General features: G+C 40.2%; 1 protein-coding gene across 1 annotated transcript in view; it reads left to right on the plus strand.

The window, feature by feature from the left end:
• fndc4a (fibronectin type III domain containing 4a) overlaps window positions 1–22043 on the plus strand; it is a 48192-nt gene that overhangs the window by 20492 nt on the left and 5657 nt on the right. The window contains exons 4-5 of the mRNA XM_033648552.2: window positions 15838–15927; window positions 18537–18670. Of these exons, the coding sequence (XP_033504443.1) occupies window positions 15838–15927; window positions 18537–18670 (224 nt within the window). The remainder of the gene's footprint in view (window positions 1–15837; window positions 15928–18536; window positions 18671–22043) is intronic.

Raw genomic sequence — 22043 nt, forward strand, 5'->3', positions numbered from 1 at the left:
TTAGTGCAGGAAAATGGGAACACGCACCAATCGTCACATCCTTTTATGCAGAAGGGAGTAACAAAGCATTGGCTACTATGCAGAGGAGTTGCTGTGTGGCTTTCTGCACGTTAGATAAACTTAAAAATTCAGAGTTAAAGGGCATTTTTCAATGTGAACCCTATTTTCTCATTTTATTGTGTCTAAGTTACAAATGGGAACAGCAGTTTTTGAAACAGGTCCAGCACTGTGTGAGACCGCTGCAGCTTTCAATCAGGGCATGGTCACACAGTCAACCTATGTCCAATAAAAGTGCTTGTTTTTGCCACTGATGGGCTCAGATTTTATAATAAGTGTCTGACAACATTACTGAAAAGGAGTAAAATCATTTTTGTTTGTTTCATTTTTGGTTTGGTGTTGGTGATTTCAGGGCTGTTCCTAGTTTAACAGAAAGGATCTAATGCTTTATCTAAACAGTGTTAAAATGTTTAGCCACTACAGTAACATTCAAGCATATTGTCAAAACACAGGCTGATGGCGTTGAGTAACATTAGCTCTGCCATACTGTCTCAGGGTGCTTTCACACCTGCCCCGTTTGGTTCGGTTCAATCAAACTCAAGTGCTGTTCATTAAGGCAGGTGTGAACACAGCAATCCACTCAGGTGCGCACCAAAGCAACTGGACTGAGACCTTCTTGAAGAGGTGATCCGGATGCAACCTCTGGTGCGGTTCGTTTGTGGTGAGATCGTGTTCCGACCTGGATCCGAACCAACTGCAGTCACATGACACATTGTTTGGGTTAAACATGAGCATGTTACAGTCCTGGAGGATTATTAATGTGCGCCTCCTCCTGTACTGCCTTAATATGCACATTCAGCACATCCAATGCATCAAAACATTGTTTTCTAGTTGGAGCCGTGCCTCGTTTTCAAACTGTATGCTTTGACTAAAATGAACAATGACAGCAATATAGTCCACGATGAGCAGCGCTAAAATCAACCTGCGTAGTTGTCCCTCCATTGTGACATTAGAAAGTGTCACATTTATCTTGCAAGTGTACTCTTCTTCAACGTTTGGTTTATTTCCTGGATTTTTCCCGCATGGAAATTCTGACCAATCAAGAGCAGTTTTCTCACACAAGGCATTTGATCTGGTCCGCTTGTAAATGTTGCTGAGAGAACACGAACCAACTCTAGGCAATTATACAACTTTGTAACAAAATTAGTCCCTGATTCAGACCAAAGCAAGACAACTCTAGGTCTGAAAGCACCCTCAAAATGTGAATGGAATTCACTAAAACATGCTTGTCTATTTACATCATAGCATTAATGGTTATACGATACTGATATTATGGTAATTTTAATAAATCATATCTGTAGTGGTGCTTACCAGTGAATGTGAAAGTGAAAGCCAACACCAGATTCACTCTCACACAAGTTTTGTCGCCATACTTCTACCTGATTGCTACTTTTTTTATAAAGTCCTGACGTTCTTATCGTCTCTGGGCTACACGCCCAGGATTAACCTGACCACAGCAAAATAAGAAGAAAATTTTAAAAGGCACAGGGAGTCTCTCCAGATAAATACACCACCATTAGCTTCTAGTAGGTCAAAAGTGATGATTGATGTGACAGTGCGAGTCTATACATTGTTTTTTCAGCAAAATCCTGCATAGTATACCTAAAAAATATGGCAGCATGTATTTGACATTGGTCTAGAAACAGGCCTGATACTTCAACCGTCTTCTTCCCTTGTTATCTTATGGTGTGGTAGAGGTTGCAAATATAAGAAGTGCTGATGCAAGCGGATCATAGACGTCTCTCTTCAGCTGACTCAGGTTTGGTACCATTAGTTAAGCTGGCAAGATCGGCGAAAGAGAAAGAAACTAATTCAGGCTCAAGTTCAACACAGTATATTAAGCTAATACAGGCACTGGCATCACACTGCTCTCTTGTTGCTTTAAATTAAATACTCAGGATATTATTTTCTGTGCTTATATTTGATGTTTAAAGCAATGGATTTTAGTAACGAACCATCAATATCTGAATAAAGTGCTGAGCATGAGAAGACTTATGGTCACTACTTTTTCAAGAGTCTTGGAAAAGATTCAGTGTGTACCATTAATCAGGATTTGTGATCCAAGTGGGTCAGAAAAACAGTCCATTCAGTGGATGAGATGATCATTTGTGGGAGTTTGTTTTTTGTAACTGTAAAAGCAATCAGTGTCAGCTTTCCATAAATCTACTGCTGACTTCTCATGCCCCACTTCCAAAGTCCAATCACATCAAGTTTCTTCTTGTAACTCTGGTTAAGTTTATTACTCGGCTCTTTTTTCATGTTTGGCTCTGTGTGGTTGTAATTTTGACTCTGATATTGTCAGCAAATTTATTGTGGGCCAAAGAGACACTCAGTATGCACCCATCACCTGGGAAAACCAGACAAAGCCACTGTGACTCATACTCCTTTAATAGATAATCTATTGCACTTATTTTATTTTTATCCCCAGTGTCAGATAAAGACCCGCTGAATGGCTACAAAGACAAAGTACCCTGATTAATGATGTTAAATTACCAGGGGTGGAAGACGTACTCATATCCTGTACTAACATAAAAGCAGTAACACCACAGTGTAGAAATACTAAAACTACAAGCATCAAAATATATTTAAAATACCAAAAGTAGAAGTGCTCAATATGCAAGATGTCCCATTTTAGACTAATATATATTGTTTGACTATAATTTTATGAGATGATGAACACGTTAATTAAAAGTGGAGCTCATTTTAAACAACTTAATCCACTGCTGAGTAGTTTAATATATAACAGTACATCATAATTTATTAGTTTCTTATATTTTGTATTCATAATTTAAAATAGTAGTAACTAAAGCTGACAGACAAATATAATGGAGAAAAAAAATTACAATATTTCCCACTGAGATGTAGTGGCAAATATATAGTAGCAGAAAATGGAAATACTCACGTAATGCTCAAGTTCCTGAAAATTGCACGGACAGTGGAAATACATAAATTTTTACATTAACTTATCATCATGACGTAAATGTTGATTCAACAATGTAATGGTTATAGAATAATGAAACCATCTGCATTTAGATTGGTTTCCTATAAGCCTCGCTTCCACTACACAATTCTGTCTGACACTGGGTGCTATCCACTGGGAAAATGAAGTCTTGATTTACAGCACAAGGAGGTACATCAACCACTGCCCAACCAAAACAGGAAGGGGGCAGCACTTTTGTTTCTCTGGTACTTACTGATAGCTAACCCCAGTTACCAAATATCAGTGCAAGTACTCTATAACTAGTAGTGAAAATGGCAGATGGTAGTAAAACCAACAATATTGTGGAAAACAAAATGCATTGTTGGAAGTTGCTAAGCTCTGAAGAAAATGGAGAGTAATATGGTAGGGTTGCAAAGGTATCAGATTTCCATGGTACGACAACCGTCTCATAAAATACCGTGGTTTCACGGTATATCATGGTATTACAGACGTTGTATTATTATCGGTCAGAATAAGCCTTGAAGGAATCAAAATGGAAGAGTAATTGTTGGTTGGACAAACATTTTATTACTATAATCGAAAATTTAACACATTTTGTTAATGGAAGTGTGTGTAAAAAGTCTCTCCTGAGAGAAAACTGTTACAATAAACATCCAGTTGCATTTTTTTTCAGTATCGTGGATAAACAAATGTACATGGCATAGTCTGAGTGGGCAGAAGTTCGCTGCATAGATCAGCCTCTCATTGGGCGGAACAAGCCACCCGCTGAAGTCCCGCCCTACCACCTCCGGTTGCAGTTTGCAACATGTCCTTTACTAACTTTTGTGGTGTTTGATCTTGCGGGGATGTAGCCATTTTTCTGCCATGTTTTGCGTCCTGTAGGTGATATTTTTGTGGGCGTGTTACACCGAAACCTGTTTCCCCCCGGCAATATTTTTGCAAGCGCACTGTTGCTGTGGCACCGCCCAGAACGATTGTGATTGGTTGAAAGAAATAAAAAAAGCCGGGGCGTTTTTTTTCTCCAATCTTAAAGTGAGAGTCGGCCCAGCCAGACCTTTCTTTTCTTGAGAAAGGTCTGGTGAGCGAGACTAACATAGCATGACTCAAATTTTAATTTCAATAAAGTATATCTTATCTTATCTTTTATATCATGATATACTCTGAATGTACTCTATACTATTGCTGCAACCTTACGATACAGTTTTGATGTTGCGACCAGCGCAAACAATAATACCACTTAGAAAAACTGGAGGGGGGTTTGAGAAGTTGTCTGTTTCCACCATAGACCGTATAAACTAATGAACGTAGCTGCAGTAAGGTTACCCATTGGTTTGTGGACTGCCATTTTCAAGCATCAAGTTCAGCATTTTGGCCGCCGCCATTTCATTTTTTGGCGCCAGATGTGACCATATTTGGATGAGAGGTTGGAGCTGTAAAGGAGGGAGGGGTGGATGTATCTCATATACTGCAGTGCTGCCTCACAGAGAACGTGTCACTCAAACAGTCCCTCCCTTAAAAAATATATGTAACTTAAAGCCTTAATAAAAAGTAATTGCATGAGATAGGTAAAAATTCACACCTCGTACAATTGTTATAAATGTTGAAATTAGCTTTGAGACCAAAACCATGTTTTGTTCCAGGCTGTAAACATCTTTATTTCTATTGTAAAGTTGGACATTTTAACATGGGGGTCTATCCACCTTATTTTCAAACACGGAAGTAAATAGTGATCAACTTCCGTTTTTTTGTGCGTGACTTCCGGTCAGCCGCTTTCCCTCATGCTTTCCCTTACCGGAGCTAATGGTGCAAGCTAGGTTTTTTTCAATTTTCAGTTGTTTATGTTAGTCAGTCAGTTAGTTAGCTAGTTAGTCTGTGTATTTTGTATAACATTAGATAACTGTGCCCACATTTCCGTTATAACGGAAATTTATTCCCTCTAAACGCGAATAAATCGCACGTCAATCATAAACTATGAACCAAAAAAGCACAATCTATCCCGAGTGAGACAAACTGCTTGATCCCCGTCTCCAGTGTACCAGCAGAGAACCTGCAGAACCGAATCAGCGAAAAAACACACCGGGCTACACAGCCTCTCTACCTGAGCAGCTGACGCTGCGGCTCGCACCCTCGACACACAGACTGTGCTTCTGCATGCCAGCCAAACGTGTGTGAAACTGTGAGAAATAAATATGTGAGGTGTACGCTGCTTTCTATCTTTTTTTCCCTTTTCTTTCTTTCTTTCTGTCAGCGACATACACTCCTAACACAGGACGGGTTGTTTTAATTGACTGAGTTGATCATTAAGCCATAGTGATGCGCGGATCGGCTCTGATAGCACCTGAATCAGCATGTACACATCAACCATCCAGCCGTTACAACATGATTGAGCTAGCAAAGCAGTTTTGTGTTGCTATGTGTGGTATTTATTCAGTTTTGGGAAATCACAATGTCTAGAAAGCATCAGTGGCTGCAGCTGACAGGGACAGCTAATGTTAACACTAGCAGCAAAGCTAACATCAGGATCGCCATCCGTTAAAAGCCTCCCGTTGTCTGATACGACATGAAACTACTCCAATTAGCTCAATCATGTTGTATCTAAGACATCCGCTGGAGAAAATATTTTTTTCACGGGCCACTTTGTGAGTTTAGTGAGTTATTACAGACACGGCTAACGACTAACAGCTAACAGTTAGCCCAGCTAATCTACGATAACCATGTTATTAATTACACACAGAGAAAATACTAATGTTTGTTCAGTCATTGTGTTTATAGACTTTACAAACATCAGATTAGTCTAAACGGTGATATAGTGACGTGAAAAATGTGATATATACATATATATAGCTAAACTCAGCAAGGGAAACAACAAGGCGATTCCCATTTACACAGTGGTAAGAGTGCTGGACCGGAAGTGTCGCAAAAAAAAACGGAAGCTGGCTGCGTTCTGTTTTGCCTCCGTGTTTCCGTGAAAAATAAGGTGGATGGGGACTGACTCGCTTTTGGAGCCAGCCTGAATGGCTGCAATTTCTGGCACCACCAAGTTGGCTTCATTTTACAGCCCCAAAGGCTGCTGCTTGGTTTCCACTCACAGTGCAATACTTGAGTAAATGTGTTTAGTTACTTTCCACCACTGAAAATAACACCACTGGTGCAATCAGTAAGAAAGAAAACATAAAAAAGAAACGTGCAGCTTCAAAGTTACAGAAATAAACTACAAAAACATTAGCAACGCATAATGAACGGTACCTCAGAGATACTAAGAATATTCTCTGTGTCTACATTAGTTTAACTAATACTTGGATGCACACACATCAGGTGAGTTTATCTATGCAAGGAGTAGAATAAAACCATGTACGAATGCTAAATGTTTGACATTTTATCTGTGTTTTCAATCCTGTATAAACTGTTACAAAGATACCAGCAATGTTACCCCTGGACACTTGAATCCTGTCATCCTGTGGCAGGCTGATGCTGGTTGGAAACTTGTCTCTTATAAGCTTTTGTCCTCTCTGAAAGGATGTTTACAGTGTCTCCTAAAAATAGCAACATACTACATCCGCCATAAACCTTAATGCACCCTAATTTAATGTGACGTTTTTTGTTCAGGATCTTGCCACTGACCATTGTTCCTTTAAAAAGCCTTTTTTAATCCACTTGGCTCCAGCATCACAGAGCCATTTCAGAGATCCTTTGTCACAGCCAAGTGCCTCCTATTGAAACTAAATTGATTTGCGGTATATCCCCGGCCTTCCCAAGAGCCAGAGCTATGATACCCATGAATCAATAATACATTCATTCTTTATTTTTTCCGGCAATGCATTTCTCTTTGATAATGTGATTACATATTAGTGCATTGCCGCTGAATGTACACCTGCCCTGAGCCAGATTCAGAATCAATTTATTTCATATAAAGCATTTCCTGGCAGGATACACACCACATGTTGTTAGAGAATTTGAATTTAGATGTGGATTTTTTTTCCTCCACAGGATCAATATGTCATTCCAGAGTCTATTTCAATTTCATTAGTTCCACAGACAGCTTTTAATCAGACTTTATGTTTGTGTGCTGTGTTGTCTGCCCTTTAAGAGTGAGATATGTTGTGGTCAGAGGAGCAGGGATTTTTTAAGATCGATTTTTGTTGTATGTCAGCAGTTCAGGTGTATTCCATTAATTTACCCTCTGTGGTACTGTTGTGTTGCCAGGTAACACAGTTCAGGTAACATAACCTTTTTTGGCTGTTCCCACTCACACAGTGCATCCCAATATGATGCAGTGCTTAAAAAAATAGCCAGGCGTTTTAAGGACACTAGTTGCGCTGTTTGTATTGTCACATGACTCTCCAGAGGCCATGCTGTGTCCCATTCAAGGGGCCTTCCTTACATGATTCAGTACTATCATCTCTGCCACAAAAATGGCCTCAAAACATCTTTTTCTGTCATTTATAGTCTGGAAACAAATCAACTCACAATAATGGATGAGAAAAGTTTATTTTTTAATTGTTAATGTACTTTATTTTCCAGTTAAGTAATGGGAAATTGTTAAAATGCAAATGATGCCTCAAGTTATACCATGCATTTATAAATTTCCCACCATGACATTTTTTGGTATTGTTTTTAAGGGTTTATAGGTGTTTCTAGGTCAGTATAATTGTCTTTTTATCTGTACAATTAAACCTGGGTAAGTTTAATCTTGTTAGTTGCAGTAAAGTTCAGGCTATGACAGTGTATCATCGACTGTAACAGTGCAGTCCTCTCTGCAGAGTAGACTGTGCTTATATTTTGCACACATCTTTCCTCCATTTACAGAATGAATACAATATTATTACGTGACTCTCCAAAGACGAGGAGGTTAGAAATAGCAATCAATTAGAACTTAGCTGTGAGGAAGACAACAAGCTGCGAGCAACCCAGCAGCAACCCAGCTAATTGTGTCAACATACAGCCTGTCAGGAACTCAAACACTGGAATAAAATCCAATACTTGGTTTTGAAGAGGGTAATGATAGTTTGGTTTCATGAATTGTTTACGTAGAGTTTGCAGAAATATGCTGACACTTAAATGCATTTATTCCAGTGGTTCAATCAGTATTTACGAACATGAGCTGCTCTCACTCAAAGCCAGAAACAAGAGAAGTCTTAAACTTATAATGTCATTGGGTATAAAGTCTGGAGCTGCTCCATAGACAATGAATAGGAGCCTGATTTTGTTTGTTTTCTATTTTTACCCAAATGAGTTGTATTCTGTTGTAGTCTCAGTTGTGAAACAGAAAATCTGAACATTCCCCCAGGTCTACAACATCTTTCACCATTCACTGTCTACGGAGCAGCTCCAGATTTTATACAAATTTGACTTTTAGCACTCTAGCTTTTGGATTTGGCAGAGAGTTATTCATGTTAACGAAAGCCCAGTTCAGACCAAAGATTCGTGACGAGACAAAACCATGTTAGAACATTGCAGAGAAAAGTTGCAGCTGTGTGAACTGGCCGTCTGAGCTCGACTCAAGCCGGCTGATGGTGTCACCTGCAACTCAGCTGGTCAAATCACCGGCGGCTGGTTTTAATACTTAAAGCATGTTTGTTTCAACAGCCAGTCAAAATGCGTGTCATCCCTGCTGAGCCCTCTGTTTCCATCCTCTTGGTGTGCTGGTGTCGCTGCTGCTGCTGCTCGCTGTATGTTGTTATTGTGGTGTATTTATTATGAATACAGTCCATCTGATGCTTTTTTTATTTCTGTTTCTCGCCGTTTCATCACTACTACAAATGCAGCTGTAGCCAGTATCTCACTATCACTATCCTCATCCATATTTTAAGAAGCTACAAATTATATTCAGCCACAAAATAAGCCTGAGAAGCTGGAAATCAGAACAGAAGTACAGAGAGCTGTTGCATAGTGATGATACACCATCTCATCTAGTTGCATTGGTGTGAACCGGCAGGTTTTTAGAACGTTGCAGAATGGTGCAGTGCAAGTAGTTACATGTGTCAACTCATCTCGTCACGAATCTTTGATCTGAGCTGTTATAGACCATAGGAATAACATATATGAATTTTGAAAGTGTGTGTAGTTCCCCTTGTGATACCTTACAACTGGCATCATACTGTGTACCATAGAGGGTTAATTTAAGCAGTGCTATGCTACATTGGCAAAGTAAACAATTTTTTGAAGACCTTAAAAAGAATTTCACTGAGATATTATTCAACCATAGTTGAGGCACTCTTTGAAATACAAGGGATTTACGATGTGAGATTCATTGTACTGTAGGTGATCCTTTTTTGCTTACAGACAGAGAGCTGCAATTAAAGTGGGAAAATTAACATGCTGTATTCATTAGCATGAACAGCGATGCCACAGTTAATACAAAAACATCCATATACAGTCAGGTCCATAATTATTTGGACAATGATACAGTTGTCGTCATTTTGGCTCTGTACACCACCACAATGGGTTTTAAATGAAACAATGAATACCTGCTTAAAGTGCAGACTCTCAGCTTTCATTTAAGGCTTTTTTCAAAAATGTAGTATGAACCGTGTAGGAATGACAACCATTTCTTCACACAGTCCCCCAACTTTAAGGGCTCATAAGTATTTGGACAAACTAACATAATCATCAATTAAACAGTCAGTTTTAATACTTGGTTGCAAATCCTTTACAGTCAATGACTGCCTGAAGTGTTGGACACATAGGCATCACCAGATGCTGGGTTTCTTCCCTGGTGATGCTCTGCCAGCCCTTTACTGTAGCTGTCTGCACTTCCTGCTTGTGTTTTGGGTGTTTTGCCCTCAGTTTTGGCTTCAGCAAGAGAAACGCATGCTCAATTGGATTCAGGTCAGATGATATGACTTGGCCATTGCAGAACATTCCATTTCTTTGCCTTAAAAATATCTTTGGTTGCTTTTGCAGTATGCTTCAGGTCATTGTCCAACTGCACTGTGAAGCATCGTCCAATGAGTTTTGAAGCATTTGGTTTAATCTGTGCAGATAATGTAGCCCCAAACACTTCAGCTTTCATCCTGCTGCTCTTGTCAGCAGTCACATCATCAATAAATACAAGAGAACCAGTTCCACTGGCAGCCATACATGGCCATGACATAACAGTACCTCCACCATGCTTCACTGATGAGGTGGTGTGCTTTGGATCATGAGCAGTTCCTTCCCTTCTTCCTTCTCTTGTCTTCCCATCATTCTGGTAGTTGATCTTTGTTTTATCTGTCCATAGTATGCTGTTCCACAACTGTACAGGCTTTTTAGATGGTTTTTGACAAACTCTAATCTGGCCTTCCATTTTTAAGGCTAACCAATGGTTTGCATCTTGTGATAAACCCTCTGTATTTATTCTAGTGAAATCTTGTCTTGCTTACAAGAGCAGCAGGATGAAAGCTGAAGTGTTTGGGGCACCATTACCTGCTCAGATTCAACCAAACGCTTCAAAACTCATTGGACGATGCTTCACAGTGCAGATGGACATTGACCTGAAGCATATTGCAAAAGCAACCAAAGACATTTTTAAAGCAAAGAAGTGGAATGTTCTGCAATGGCCAAGTCATATTATCTGACCTGAATCCAACTGAGCATGCGTTTCTCTTGCTGAAGCCAAAACTGAGGGCAAAACACCCAAAACACATGCAGGAAGTGCAGACGGCTGCAGTAAAGGGCTGGCAGAGCATCACCAGGGAAGAAACCCAGCATCTGATGATGCCTATGTGTCCAACACTTCAGGCAGTCATTGACTGTAAAGGATTTGCAACCAAGTATTAAAACTGACTGTTTAATTGATGATTATGTTAGTTTGTCCAAATACTTATGAGCCCTTAAAGTCGGGGGACTGTGTGAAGAAATGGTTGTCATTCCTACACGGTTCATACTACATTTTTGAAAAAAGCCTTAAATGAAAGCTGAGAGTCTGCACTTTAAGCAGGTATTCATTGTTTCATTTAAAACCCATTGTGGTGGTGTACAGAGCCAAAATGACGACAACTGTATCATTGTCCAAATAATTATGGACCTGACTGTATATAAATCATTCCCGAACAAAGACATGAAGCTGTGTAAAATGTTACCTGCTGCCACTGCACTGTCAAACTGTTTCGCACAGGAGAGAGAAAAAAAAAAGAACAGAATTTTCAAAGCATGGACGCCTTGAGCAGTCAAATCTAACTAGGTAGGTGGTCCCCTTAGACACAATTACTGTGTAATACTTCAAAGAGATGTCAAGCTGTCTTTGCTGAGTAAGAAGCTACACCTAGGCTCTCCTAATAACAGCACTGAGACAACGGTGCGCTACACATTGTGTGCTCCCTGCAAAATATTCTTTTGACCTGAACTGATACTCAGAATATTTCATATGCACATGCATATAGGTTGATACTGCACTGTATTCAACTTTTGTTTTTCAGTTCATGACACCTAAAAAACACAATCGCTCAGTCTCCAGGAGACATTATGCAAGAATAAATCACATGATGCATCTTTGTGACAACAGTACAGCCCCCCCCTGGTGTGTTGTTACACAGTTTGCCGACACAGTTCACAGCCACAAACAACATCCTGGGATTTGGGAAGAGCAGAAGGGAGGTCGACTAATTATCTCAACACTCAACAACTCTTTGGCTGCACCACATTCTCTGCTGAAGCAGAGAATCACACAGCATATCTGAGTGCGGTGCCACAACATGAAATATGCATGATACAGTAGCAGGACATGTTATTCAGGTCATCTGGAAACTGTTCACTCACTCCGTGGTATGAAACCTATTGCATCAAATATGCACGTACTCTATATCAGCACGCTACTGTCTGCACATACCAAAGCATGTTTTAAAATTAAGTAGAGTCATTAGATCAAAACAGCAAACTGGAGCGAGCAGTTCAGTTGGAAAGTCGTGCAGAATACAGAAGCCAATTAAATTCATTACTGAAACAGATTTCTACCAGTAGTTTCTCAATGCATAAACACAACTCTGTTTTCATGTATACAGAAGAGCTGGTTTATTATTCAGTAGGTTGTCTTTAGACAGATGGAGGAGATGTGGGATTAATAAACTGGAGAGCAACTCACAGGAGCACCAGCCGCACTTAGCGCTGACCTGAGTCCTGACCTGACATTTAGGTGTAATGTGCAGCCTGACATCAACTCCAGAGCTCAGTGTGAGAAGACATAACAAAGAACTGGATGGGATTTTTAAGCCTTTCTTAAACCTACATGAGTGTTGTATTAAAGAGCTGGTCACTGTAATTGTTTCTCCTCTTTGCACTTGTTGAGAAGTGGTAGAATATCTTTATTGTCATTGTACAAATACAAGGAAATACAGTTTACAACATTTCTATCAATGCTGTAATGAATAAGGTTAAAAATTAGTTAAATAGCAATAAAGTGACGTTATTAAAATATTAAAGGGATAGTTTGGATTTTTGAAGTGGGGTTGTATGAGGTACTTATTCATAGTTGACGTATCGCATGCAGTAGATGTCAGTTGGCAACACATTCTCACTCCGACCTCGTCACATATCGACGTTCGGTCATGGACTTTTCACATCCAGATACGACGTGCAAGGTACCCTTGGTTGTTGACGTTCTGGGACGCCGTGTCAAGTTCTGCCAGTTACATGCGTTGTCTTTTTTCAAAATACACTTCCATTTTCACAGGAAATTTACCGTTTACATACAGTCTCTGAAAATTCAGTGTCTGTTGGACCCATCCACCATAAACTTGGACTTTCAGCAGCTCCACTCCGAGCTCCCTCCAAATGTCTGAGCTCCTCACCCTATCTCTAAGGCTGAGCCCAGCCGCCCTATGGAGGAAGCTCACTTCAGCTCCTTGTATCTGTAATCTCATTCTTTCGGTCACTACCCAAAGCTCATGACCATGGGTCATAGGGTTAGAGGGTAGATGGACTGGGAAAATCAATCTTCTCTGCCCTCTGGCTCAGCTCCCTGAATGTCTACATCACTGCTGACACCGAACCGAGACACCTGAAATCAAAGACGAACCTTTGACAATCAAAATGATTCATGTAAATTAAATCTGTCCGTCTGTCTGTTCCTCAATTTTCTCAACACTTGTTCATCTGATCACCTTCACACTTGGTGGGTGTGTTGCTGAGGAACCAAGGAAGTGCTCCAATGGTGTGTCAACGACAGTCGTTGAAACTCCTGCTGCAACGGTTGTCACTGGAGTCGTTAGAGTCACATGAGGCCATTTGTGAACGACCGTTGTTTTTAGAGGTTAAGTTGTTAAACCTCCTGGGCAAGGATGAAAGGACAGCATTATAGGTGGGGCATAGGTGGTGTCGCAGACCTCCTCCTCTATTGAGAGATGGCTTTTCCAATTTCACATAGATGGCTTCTTTTACACCTCTTTCAAACCATCTGTCTTCCCTGTCCAAAATGTGCACATTGCTGTCTTCGAAGGAGTGTACTTTCTCCTTGAGGTGTAGATAGACAGGACATACCTTTTAGGAGTGCGTTACTACCGCCAAAAGTACACATTGTGTAGTGTATTGAGAGGGGACCCCTATTGGCAATCTTCCATCACTCACTACAGAACATTCAAGAACAGATGAAGAAAGAGACCAGAGATGTTACACTGTACAAAATTTTGGAATAAAAACGTTTGTTCTTAGAAATAGCAGCCTGGCTTCTCTTCCAGGGTGGAAAAATAAGCTGCTTGGGCAGTTTCACCTGTATCACTATAATGACGTCAGGGGTGCCCTTTAGCGTCTCTAAAAGATGCACTGGGTTTTTGTTTTTTTTTCATTAAGATTTTATTGAACTTTTTCCGTTTTTTCTAACATAAAGAGTGAGAGAGGCATAAAGAAGTGTCAGAAAAACACAATAACTAAATAAAATAATAAAATAAAAATGTAAAATAAACGAGTGATTCTTTAAAAAAAAAGTTCTTTATGTCGCACATACATATGCACCACTATCCACTCTGATCTTTGAGCAGCTGATTAGCTCTCAGACACTCAAAAAGCGTGCAGCAGAGCACCATGCACATTGCGTGCGATTCACTTCAAGATACGTCCATACCAACCATGTGCTCCAAGTAGCCTCCCCACTTCACCACATATTTCTCCACCCTGTCCTCAGAACTGAAAGAGATTTGTTCATATGATGCAACTTTTGCCAACTCTGTGAACCATTCCTTAAGAGAGGACTCCCCTGGTTTCCTCCAGTGTCTTATTATAATTTGCTTACCCATCATTATACTGGTCTGAATAAACTCCCAGGCTCCACAGTGAGATGTGAGATTTGTGGGTCACTGAGAACATACAGCCTCGGGCAGAACTCCAAGTTAGTCTGGGTAATGATTTTATTCGTCCGTGAAACATTATCCAATAGTTCTGAATCATGGGACGCTCCCAGAGTAGGTGAAGAAGCGCCCCTTCAGAACTGCAGCACTTCAAACAGTCAGCGTTGTTCCTGATCTTAAGCAAAAACAGTCTGTAGGGGGTCCAATAAAAACGATGGTGCATTGGGTTTTTAAGCAACTCAAATGTAAACCCATCCATGTCATTATTAGATGGTCAAGTGTAGTATATAAAGAGCGCAAAGGTCTGCTTGGACGAGTGGGAGGTGAAGTGTATGGGTCCAACAAGCATAGGACTTGATCCCACTAGACCGGTGTTTGTGTCCCATGTGAAACTGGAAGTCAGCGTCAAGTTATGAGTGGTTAGTCTCCTGAATCAACTGCCATGACTAACATTAATCACAATCTTTACCTAACCCTAACCAAGTAGTATTGCTGCCTAAACTTACCGCCTACCCTTCTGCGTCAAGAAACAATGCAAAAGGCTGCTTCCAGCTTCCAAATATGACGAGTAGAGATGAAAACACATTGGAAATAGCCTGGCTTAGACTTCATTGAGGCCATAAAATGTTTGTGTGAGCTTTTGCACCCAAATGACGCACATACTCTAACCAGAGACTGCCTCTGTCCTGGCAGATGTATAGCTCAGATCCCCAGGAAACACAGTGTCTAGTGTAAAGTTATTTGGAAGACCAGTTGTCAAGAGAGCTGCAAGCAACAATACCAGAGGCTAGGCAATTGTCTGTTGCAAACAGGCATGTTTTGAACACGCACTGCACCAGTACATATAAATATCAGGCACTTTTCTGTGATTTGAGGTTGTTTTTCACTTTCCACTCTGACATGCATCTACCCTCTCTCCAGTCACATTCTCATGCACACTAGTATCAAGACTTAAATGAGCATGGCACTATAATTGACCCCCCTCCATAATAGCCATCATGCGAGGAGAGCTGACAATCTGGCATTCTGGGCCAGTTTCTTGACAACTTGATTCACTAAAAGAGGCAATTGGGAAGAGTGGTGCTCTGGAAGAGTTCCATCCATGCGGGTTTAAGAGATAGTTTGGAGAGTGGAAATAGGCCCATAGTCAATCCACTTAAAGGAGGATTAATGCTACGGGATTGATTCGTGGTAATGCCCACCACATTTTCTGACTACTACGGTTTTTGTTAAATGGCGTAACAGTCATGAGAGATGAAGGGAGTGTCCTTATTGTCCAGTCCTTATTGGCAGAATGTGATTTTAAGGTCTTAAATTATCAGGAAAATCAGTTAAGTGGCTCTGCAACTAATGCTACCTTTGTGAAGATTAATGTTCAGTTTTTACTTACACTGAGTGAAGCTGATATCTGAATTCTAAAGAAGTGTTTGAAGCCATTGTTTGTGATTTTATCCTACTGCATTTTAATGCCTGATGTGTTTCTGTTGTCCCTTCTATATAAATAAAAGGAAGGACTGAATAATGAGTACTCAATGTTATGGACTATGTATTGACTGTACCTGTCCTGTCTGTGCCCTCTCCCAGATGACCCCACTGTGCAGGGCCTGGACAAGTCCCGGCATCTACAAACAGGAGAGATGATCATAATTGTGGTGGTCTTGGTCATGTGGGCAGGTAGGTTTGTAGACTTCATGTGATTAGTAATGATTCAGTTTTAATAGAAATTCAATTCAATTCAATTCAATGGAATTTTGTTGTAACAACCAGAACAACCAGAGGGTTCCTCGGTTCAGGGTCACACACTGGGTCCAGTTTTTTAAAACAATAGAGTACTGAATATCAGTCAAAAATATTAAAAATACACAAGATATAAAGTGTTTAAGGAGCAAAAGCAAAAACCAGTTCCTAATAGAGTAACAATAGGAGTAAGATATATACAAGAGTTTCTAAAAATGAACTAAAATGGTGGATATATGCAGAGTGCCCCTTTTAATCAACATTATATTATATATAATATAACAATGAGACAAGTGAATCACAGTGAATGAAGAGGAAAAACACTTTAAGTATGATAAAGAACATTAAATGTATGTTTTGGGCCTTTATCTATATGAATACGTTTCCCAAGCAAACTGACTGGACTTACGTTACTTTGCTAACATTTATGATGTGTTAAGATTGAATAGTATTTGAGGCAACGTGGGATGTGGTATTTCTTATGGATGCATACACAATTGAAACAAAGTCATACCGACATCTACAAATGTTCGGTGGATAAGTTAAATATATAATTTGCCCCCTAAAATGTAAATTTAGGAAGTAACAGCTTATTAGCGTTTGACTGGGCGGCGCTACTAGATGTTTCCTTGCTACCGTTTTACACATTGCTAAGGTTTTTCCTGTAGTCGCTGTCGTCGTCGTCGTTGCTGTACTTTCATTCACGAATTTTCTTAGTTTTTGGATTCTTTGTTCAACATGGAGGCATGCAAGAAAAACAAAGGTTTATTCACAAATTTAATGTAACACAGAATGAATAACTGATATGTAAATGGTCATTTGGATAGTGAAGGATCCCTTTAAGTATTAATGGCACCACTTGATTTAATAAATCACTGCTTTCATTTATTACAAGTGATATAATATACTGTCTCTATAATAAGCTTTTAGTTGTTTGTGCTGTCACAGTAACACATATCTCAGTGTGTCTCCTATCGTTGAGAGTAATTACTGTAAAAGCCTGAATGAAGATTCAATATTGTCTAATAACTATAAATCCAAAGCAAAGCACAAGATATTATTGATCAGCTGTTGTCAGTGGTGAAATGACATTAAAATATTGCCAAATAAGCTAAAAGATAATTTGATTTTTCCAGTGGAATTGAAACTTGTTATTTATTGTCAGCCTCAGTGATACAGACTAATGACACATAGCTGACAGAGGATTCACACTGCAGAATACATCAGTACATTGACACACTAATCAATAGGTGTCCTGTTAAAGTCCAAAAACCTGATTGAAAAAATTAATCTGCCATGTCTGAATGTCCCGTCTCTTTTTAGGCTTTTTTGGCTTCAACAATGTCAAACCAACATCAGGCGTCTCTGAGCACTCTCTGTATCTAAGCCTCTCCATCCATGTATGAGTTTCTACTCCTTTGAGGAAGTGTGCTGATTAATGAAGTATTGAGGCACAATGAGAAGTGGCATATCTGACAGGCTGCCAGGAGCGGGGTTTTCCCACCCCCGAGCACCAGAGTGAGATGTTAAATAATACTAATGAGAGAAACCAAAGTAACACGGAGGCTGTGACGAGTGGGAGTGAAAGAATAAAAACACCACATGTGGCGCATTCGTAATTGACTGCTCATTTGCATCCAGTCCCTGTTTAAAGTCACATTATTCTCTGAATTTTATGAGGCATATAACACCTTCAAACATTCAGTCTGCAAAAGATAGTTGTGTACTTCTGTATTTATTTATTTGATTTTCTTTTATCTTTTATCTTTATAGCTTCTGCTGCTTATTATAAGTCTGAAAAGTTGCAGTCTCATCTGCTTTACTGAATAATGTTGCTGCTTAACGAGGGCCTGTTAGTTGAAAAAGCGCATAAGATGAGTGAAGGCTTTAAAGATTTTTGCTGTGGAAAATGTCCCATTAAAACAACATTATAATAAATTGTAATGTAAACCATTCAAATGCAGACAAATCACTTCTCAAACACATAAACGTTGCTGTAATTCAACTACGAAGCAAACCAGTGTAAATATAGAAACGCCAACCATGAATGTCTCTCAGCTACAAACAGACAGTGATATGTAGCTGCAATATTACAGAGCGGTTACGTGATGCATGAATAATAGTAATTTCTTAATTAAATGAATCACGCTTCTATTTCTCAGCTGTCATTACCAGCACTCCATATCAGTTTCTGAATTTTTAATGATAGCATTCTCATAGAAATTCATAACCTCAGTGAAGCAAGGAAGTTAATTGTGAGCATTCAGTACTTATCCAAACTGGAGGCAGAACTGCATCTGGCAGACTGCATATTGTAGCAAAGCCAACTCCATGGAGAATTACTGTCTTCCAAGCCTTCAGATAAAGGCACAGCCATCACCCTCCCATGGGAGCAGAATTCCATTATCCACATGGCCTTTCAACGTGCTTGGTTAGAGGAAGTGGTGACATGTCTGTGAGTGACAGTTGCCGCCTCGCAACTAAATTCCTGTCCTCATTTGTGTGTGTGTGTGTTGCACATGTGCCCATCTCTCACCTCCTGGCAGCTGTTATTGCCCTGTTCTGCCGGCAGTATGACATCATCAAGGACAACGACTCCAGCAACAATAAGGAGAAGGCCAAGCCGTCATCGGAAAGGAGCACGCCGGAGCACCACAGTGGAGGGCTGCTGAGGAGCAAGGTGAGCGTGACACCTCTGAATACAAGTGCACATAAAGGCTTTTTCAAGCACCTGTGTGTGCACACTAACAGCGTCTCTCCCCACGACCCTGAATCTGAAGCAGCTAAATGGAATTCAGCCAACATTAATCTCATTATTCAAACCTGTGCTTCTCCTGCTGAGACATGTCAAAATGACTTCTTTTTGTGCTGTGTTTTGCTGTTTGTGAAGAAGCATCCTGCAGAAACGATTTCCTCCAGTGAATAATAACATTAATGTAATCTAATCTGCCGTGTGCTCAGCCAGCTCACACTGCCATGAAGTGCACACCTCTTTGGCACTTGGCACTTTGGCAGACATGATTATGGTGGATATTAACATGATTACTGTAGTTTTGTAGGATACAGGTGCATCTGGCTCTGCTGCACAGGCTGGAAACCAAAAAGCCCCAAAATGATTATGATGGATTTATTGGGACATGATGCTTAATCAGTAAATTAAAAATACTGCCTGGTGATGGTGTGGGTAGCAGGTCCACATATACTGTTGGCCAACTAAAACTGTCTCTCCTGTGCTTCACTCTCCCACACATTCTCATATAACAGCAGGCAGCTGTTCCCATGATTAAAATGCGAGGCACAGACTGACATTTATTTGATTAGCGAATGCAATTTGCATGTGGGGACATGTGGAGAATGCTTATGTATGTTCCATTAGAAAAAAAGTTTAGTGTGAAGTTATAAAAATCTTAATTCAAACCAAGGACAATAAATGGTCCAGACTATTCTCATGCACTGTTTGTATACCTACAAAAAGTATTGCACCTGAATTCACAAGACAAATGCGCTGACGGGAGTAAAAACAGAAGTAGCAGAATGAGCAAACATCAGTTGGGGACAGGGTGTTGAATGGTAAAACAAACAGGACTTTCCCCCAGGAGACAGGTGTTTGTATCCTGTATGAAACCACGTGAGCTTTGAGTTATTTTAAAGTACATCATCACCACGTTTTTTAATCTAAACAGAACCTATGTAATTTTACGTTAATTATGTAATGTGATGATGTCTAGCTATCATTCTATTCCTAAATCTTACCTCCATAACTTAAACTCCTAAACTTAATGTAAGTTTAGCTTCCTAAACCTACCCTGCATAACTTTACTTTAAGTATGTAACATGATAACACCTAACCATGATTGTTTTTCTAAACCTAACCTACATGTATGTAACTTATAATAACAATAATAATAATAATAATAATAATAATACATTTTATTTATATAGCGCTTTTACAGCTCTCAAAGACGCTTTACATTTAAAACAAAGAAAAGAAGTACATACAAAAAAAGGGGGGGTACATGAGAAACAGAGAACGAAAAGCTAATGTTTAAAGGTTAAAAGCGGATTTGAAAAGGTGGGTTTTGAGGAGTGATTTGAAGGTGGATGGATCTGGACAGTCACGGATGTGTATAGGGAGGGTGTTCCAGAGGGAGGGGGCGGCTATGGAGAAGGCTCTGTCGCACCAGGTTCGGTGCTTGGTCCTGTGTGGAGGTGAGAGGAGGTTTTTGTCGGATGATCGAAGGTTGCAGGATGCATGTCCGTGAGGTAGGAGGGGGCCCGGCAGTGGAGGGCTTTGTGGGTGAGGAGGAAGATCTTAAAGTTGATTCTGTACGGGACAGGGAGCCAGTGTAGGTTTTGCAGGATAGGGATTATATGTTCACAGGAGCGGGTGTGGGTGAGGAGGCAGGCAGCAGAGGTCTGGATGTACTGGAGTTTGTTGAGGACTTTGGATGATGAGCCGTAGAGGATGCTGTTGCAGTAGTCAAGTCTTGAGGTGATGAAAGCATGGATGAGAGTTTCAGCGGCAGAGAAGGAGAATAATGGACAGAGACGGGCAATATTTCTGAGGTGAAAGAAGGCAGTTTGGGTGAGGCGGCTGATGTGATGGTCAAATGTGAGGTTATTGTCGAAGGTGATACCAAGGTTGTGGATGAATGGGGAGGGAGAGAGGGTGGTGTTGTCGATGCTGAGGGTGAAGTTTTGTGTTGATGTAGAGAGGGATTTTGGGCTGATGACTATTATTTCAGATTTGTCACAGTTCAGTTTGAGGAAGTTGGTTTGCAGCCATGATTGAAGTTCAGTCAGACAGTTGGTGAGGGTTGAGCGGGTGGCCAGGGTGATGGATTTTGTGGAGATGTAGATTTGGATGTCGTCAGCGTAGCAGTGGAAATGGAGACCATGACGACGAATGATAGAACCAAGGGGGAGTAAGTAGATGATGAAGAGGAGAGGACCAAGCACTGAGCCCTGAGGGACACCTTGAAGCAGGGGGACGGTGGAGGAGGTGCAGTTGTTGACCTGGATGAACTGATGTCTGTCGGTGAGGTATGATTTGGGTCAGGAGAGAGCAGAGCCAGTGATGTTGAGGGAAGTTTGTAGGCGGGATAGCAGAGTGGTGTGGTTGATGGTGTCAAAGGCAGCAGTGAGGTCAAGGAGGATGAGTATGCTGAGGTGGCCAGAGTCGGCAGAGAGGAGGAGGTCGTTAGTGATTTTGAGGAGAGTGGTTTCGGTGCTGTGTTGAGGGCGGAATCCGGATGAAATGGATTGAAATGGTTCATATAGTTCATGAGAGCGGAGGTGGGTCTTGATTTGGGAGGCGACAACATGTTCCAGAATTTTTGACAGAACTTAACATTTTCAAACCTAAGTCACTTCACTTTTCAGAACTTAAACAACACAACTTGATGTTAACCAACCATGGTTCTTTTTCTAAACATAATCTAAATAACTTTACTTTCCTAAACCTAGCCTATGTAACTTTACGTTAAGTACGTAACATGGCAATGTCCAACTATAATTCTTTTCATAAACCAATCCTACGTAACTTAGCATTTCTGAATCAAACCTACATAACTTTACTTTCCTAAACCTAGCCTATGTAACTTTACGTTCAGTCCGTAACATAGCAGTGTCCAACTATGATTCTTTTCCTAAACCAATCCTTCGTAACTTAGCATTTCTGAATCAAACCTACGTAACTTTACTTTCCTTAACTTAACCTACGTAACTTTAATTAAGCAGTAACATGACAACAACTAACCATGATTCTTTTCCCAAACCTTACCTACGTAACTTAAAATCGTAAACCTAACCTTAGTAACTTTACTTTTCTAAACCTATGCTGCGCAGCTTTTAATTAAGTGATGTGACAAAAGAAAGCCATGATTGTTTTCCTAAACCAAAGCACATAACTTTATTTTCCTAAACCTAACCTACATATCTTTATGTTAAATACATAAAATGGTAGTGCCCAAACCTAACCTACATTATTTAACATTTCTGAATGAAACCTACGTAACTTTACTTTCCTAAACCTAACCTACATAACTTTACGT

Source organism: Epinephelus lanceolatus, chromosome 13, assembly GCF_041903045.1.
Source record: "Epinephelus lanceolatus isolate andai-2023 chromosome 13, ASM4190304v1, whole genome shotgun sequence".
Taxonomy (NCBI): Eukaryota; Metazoa; Chordata; class Actinopteri; order Perciformes; family Serranidae; genus Epinephelus; species Epinephelus lanceolatus.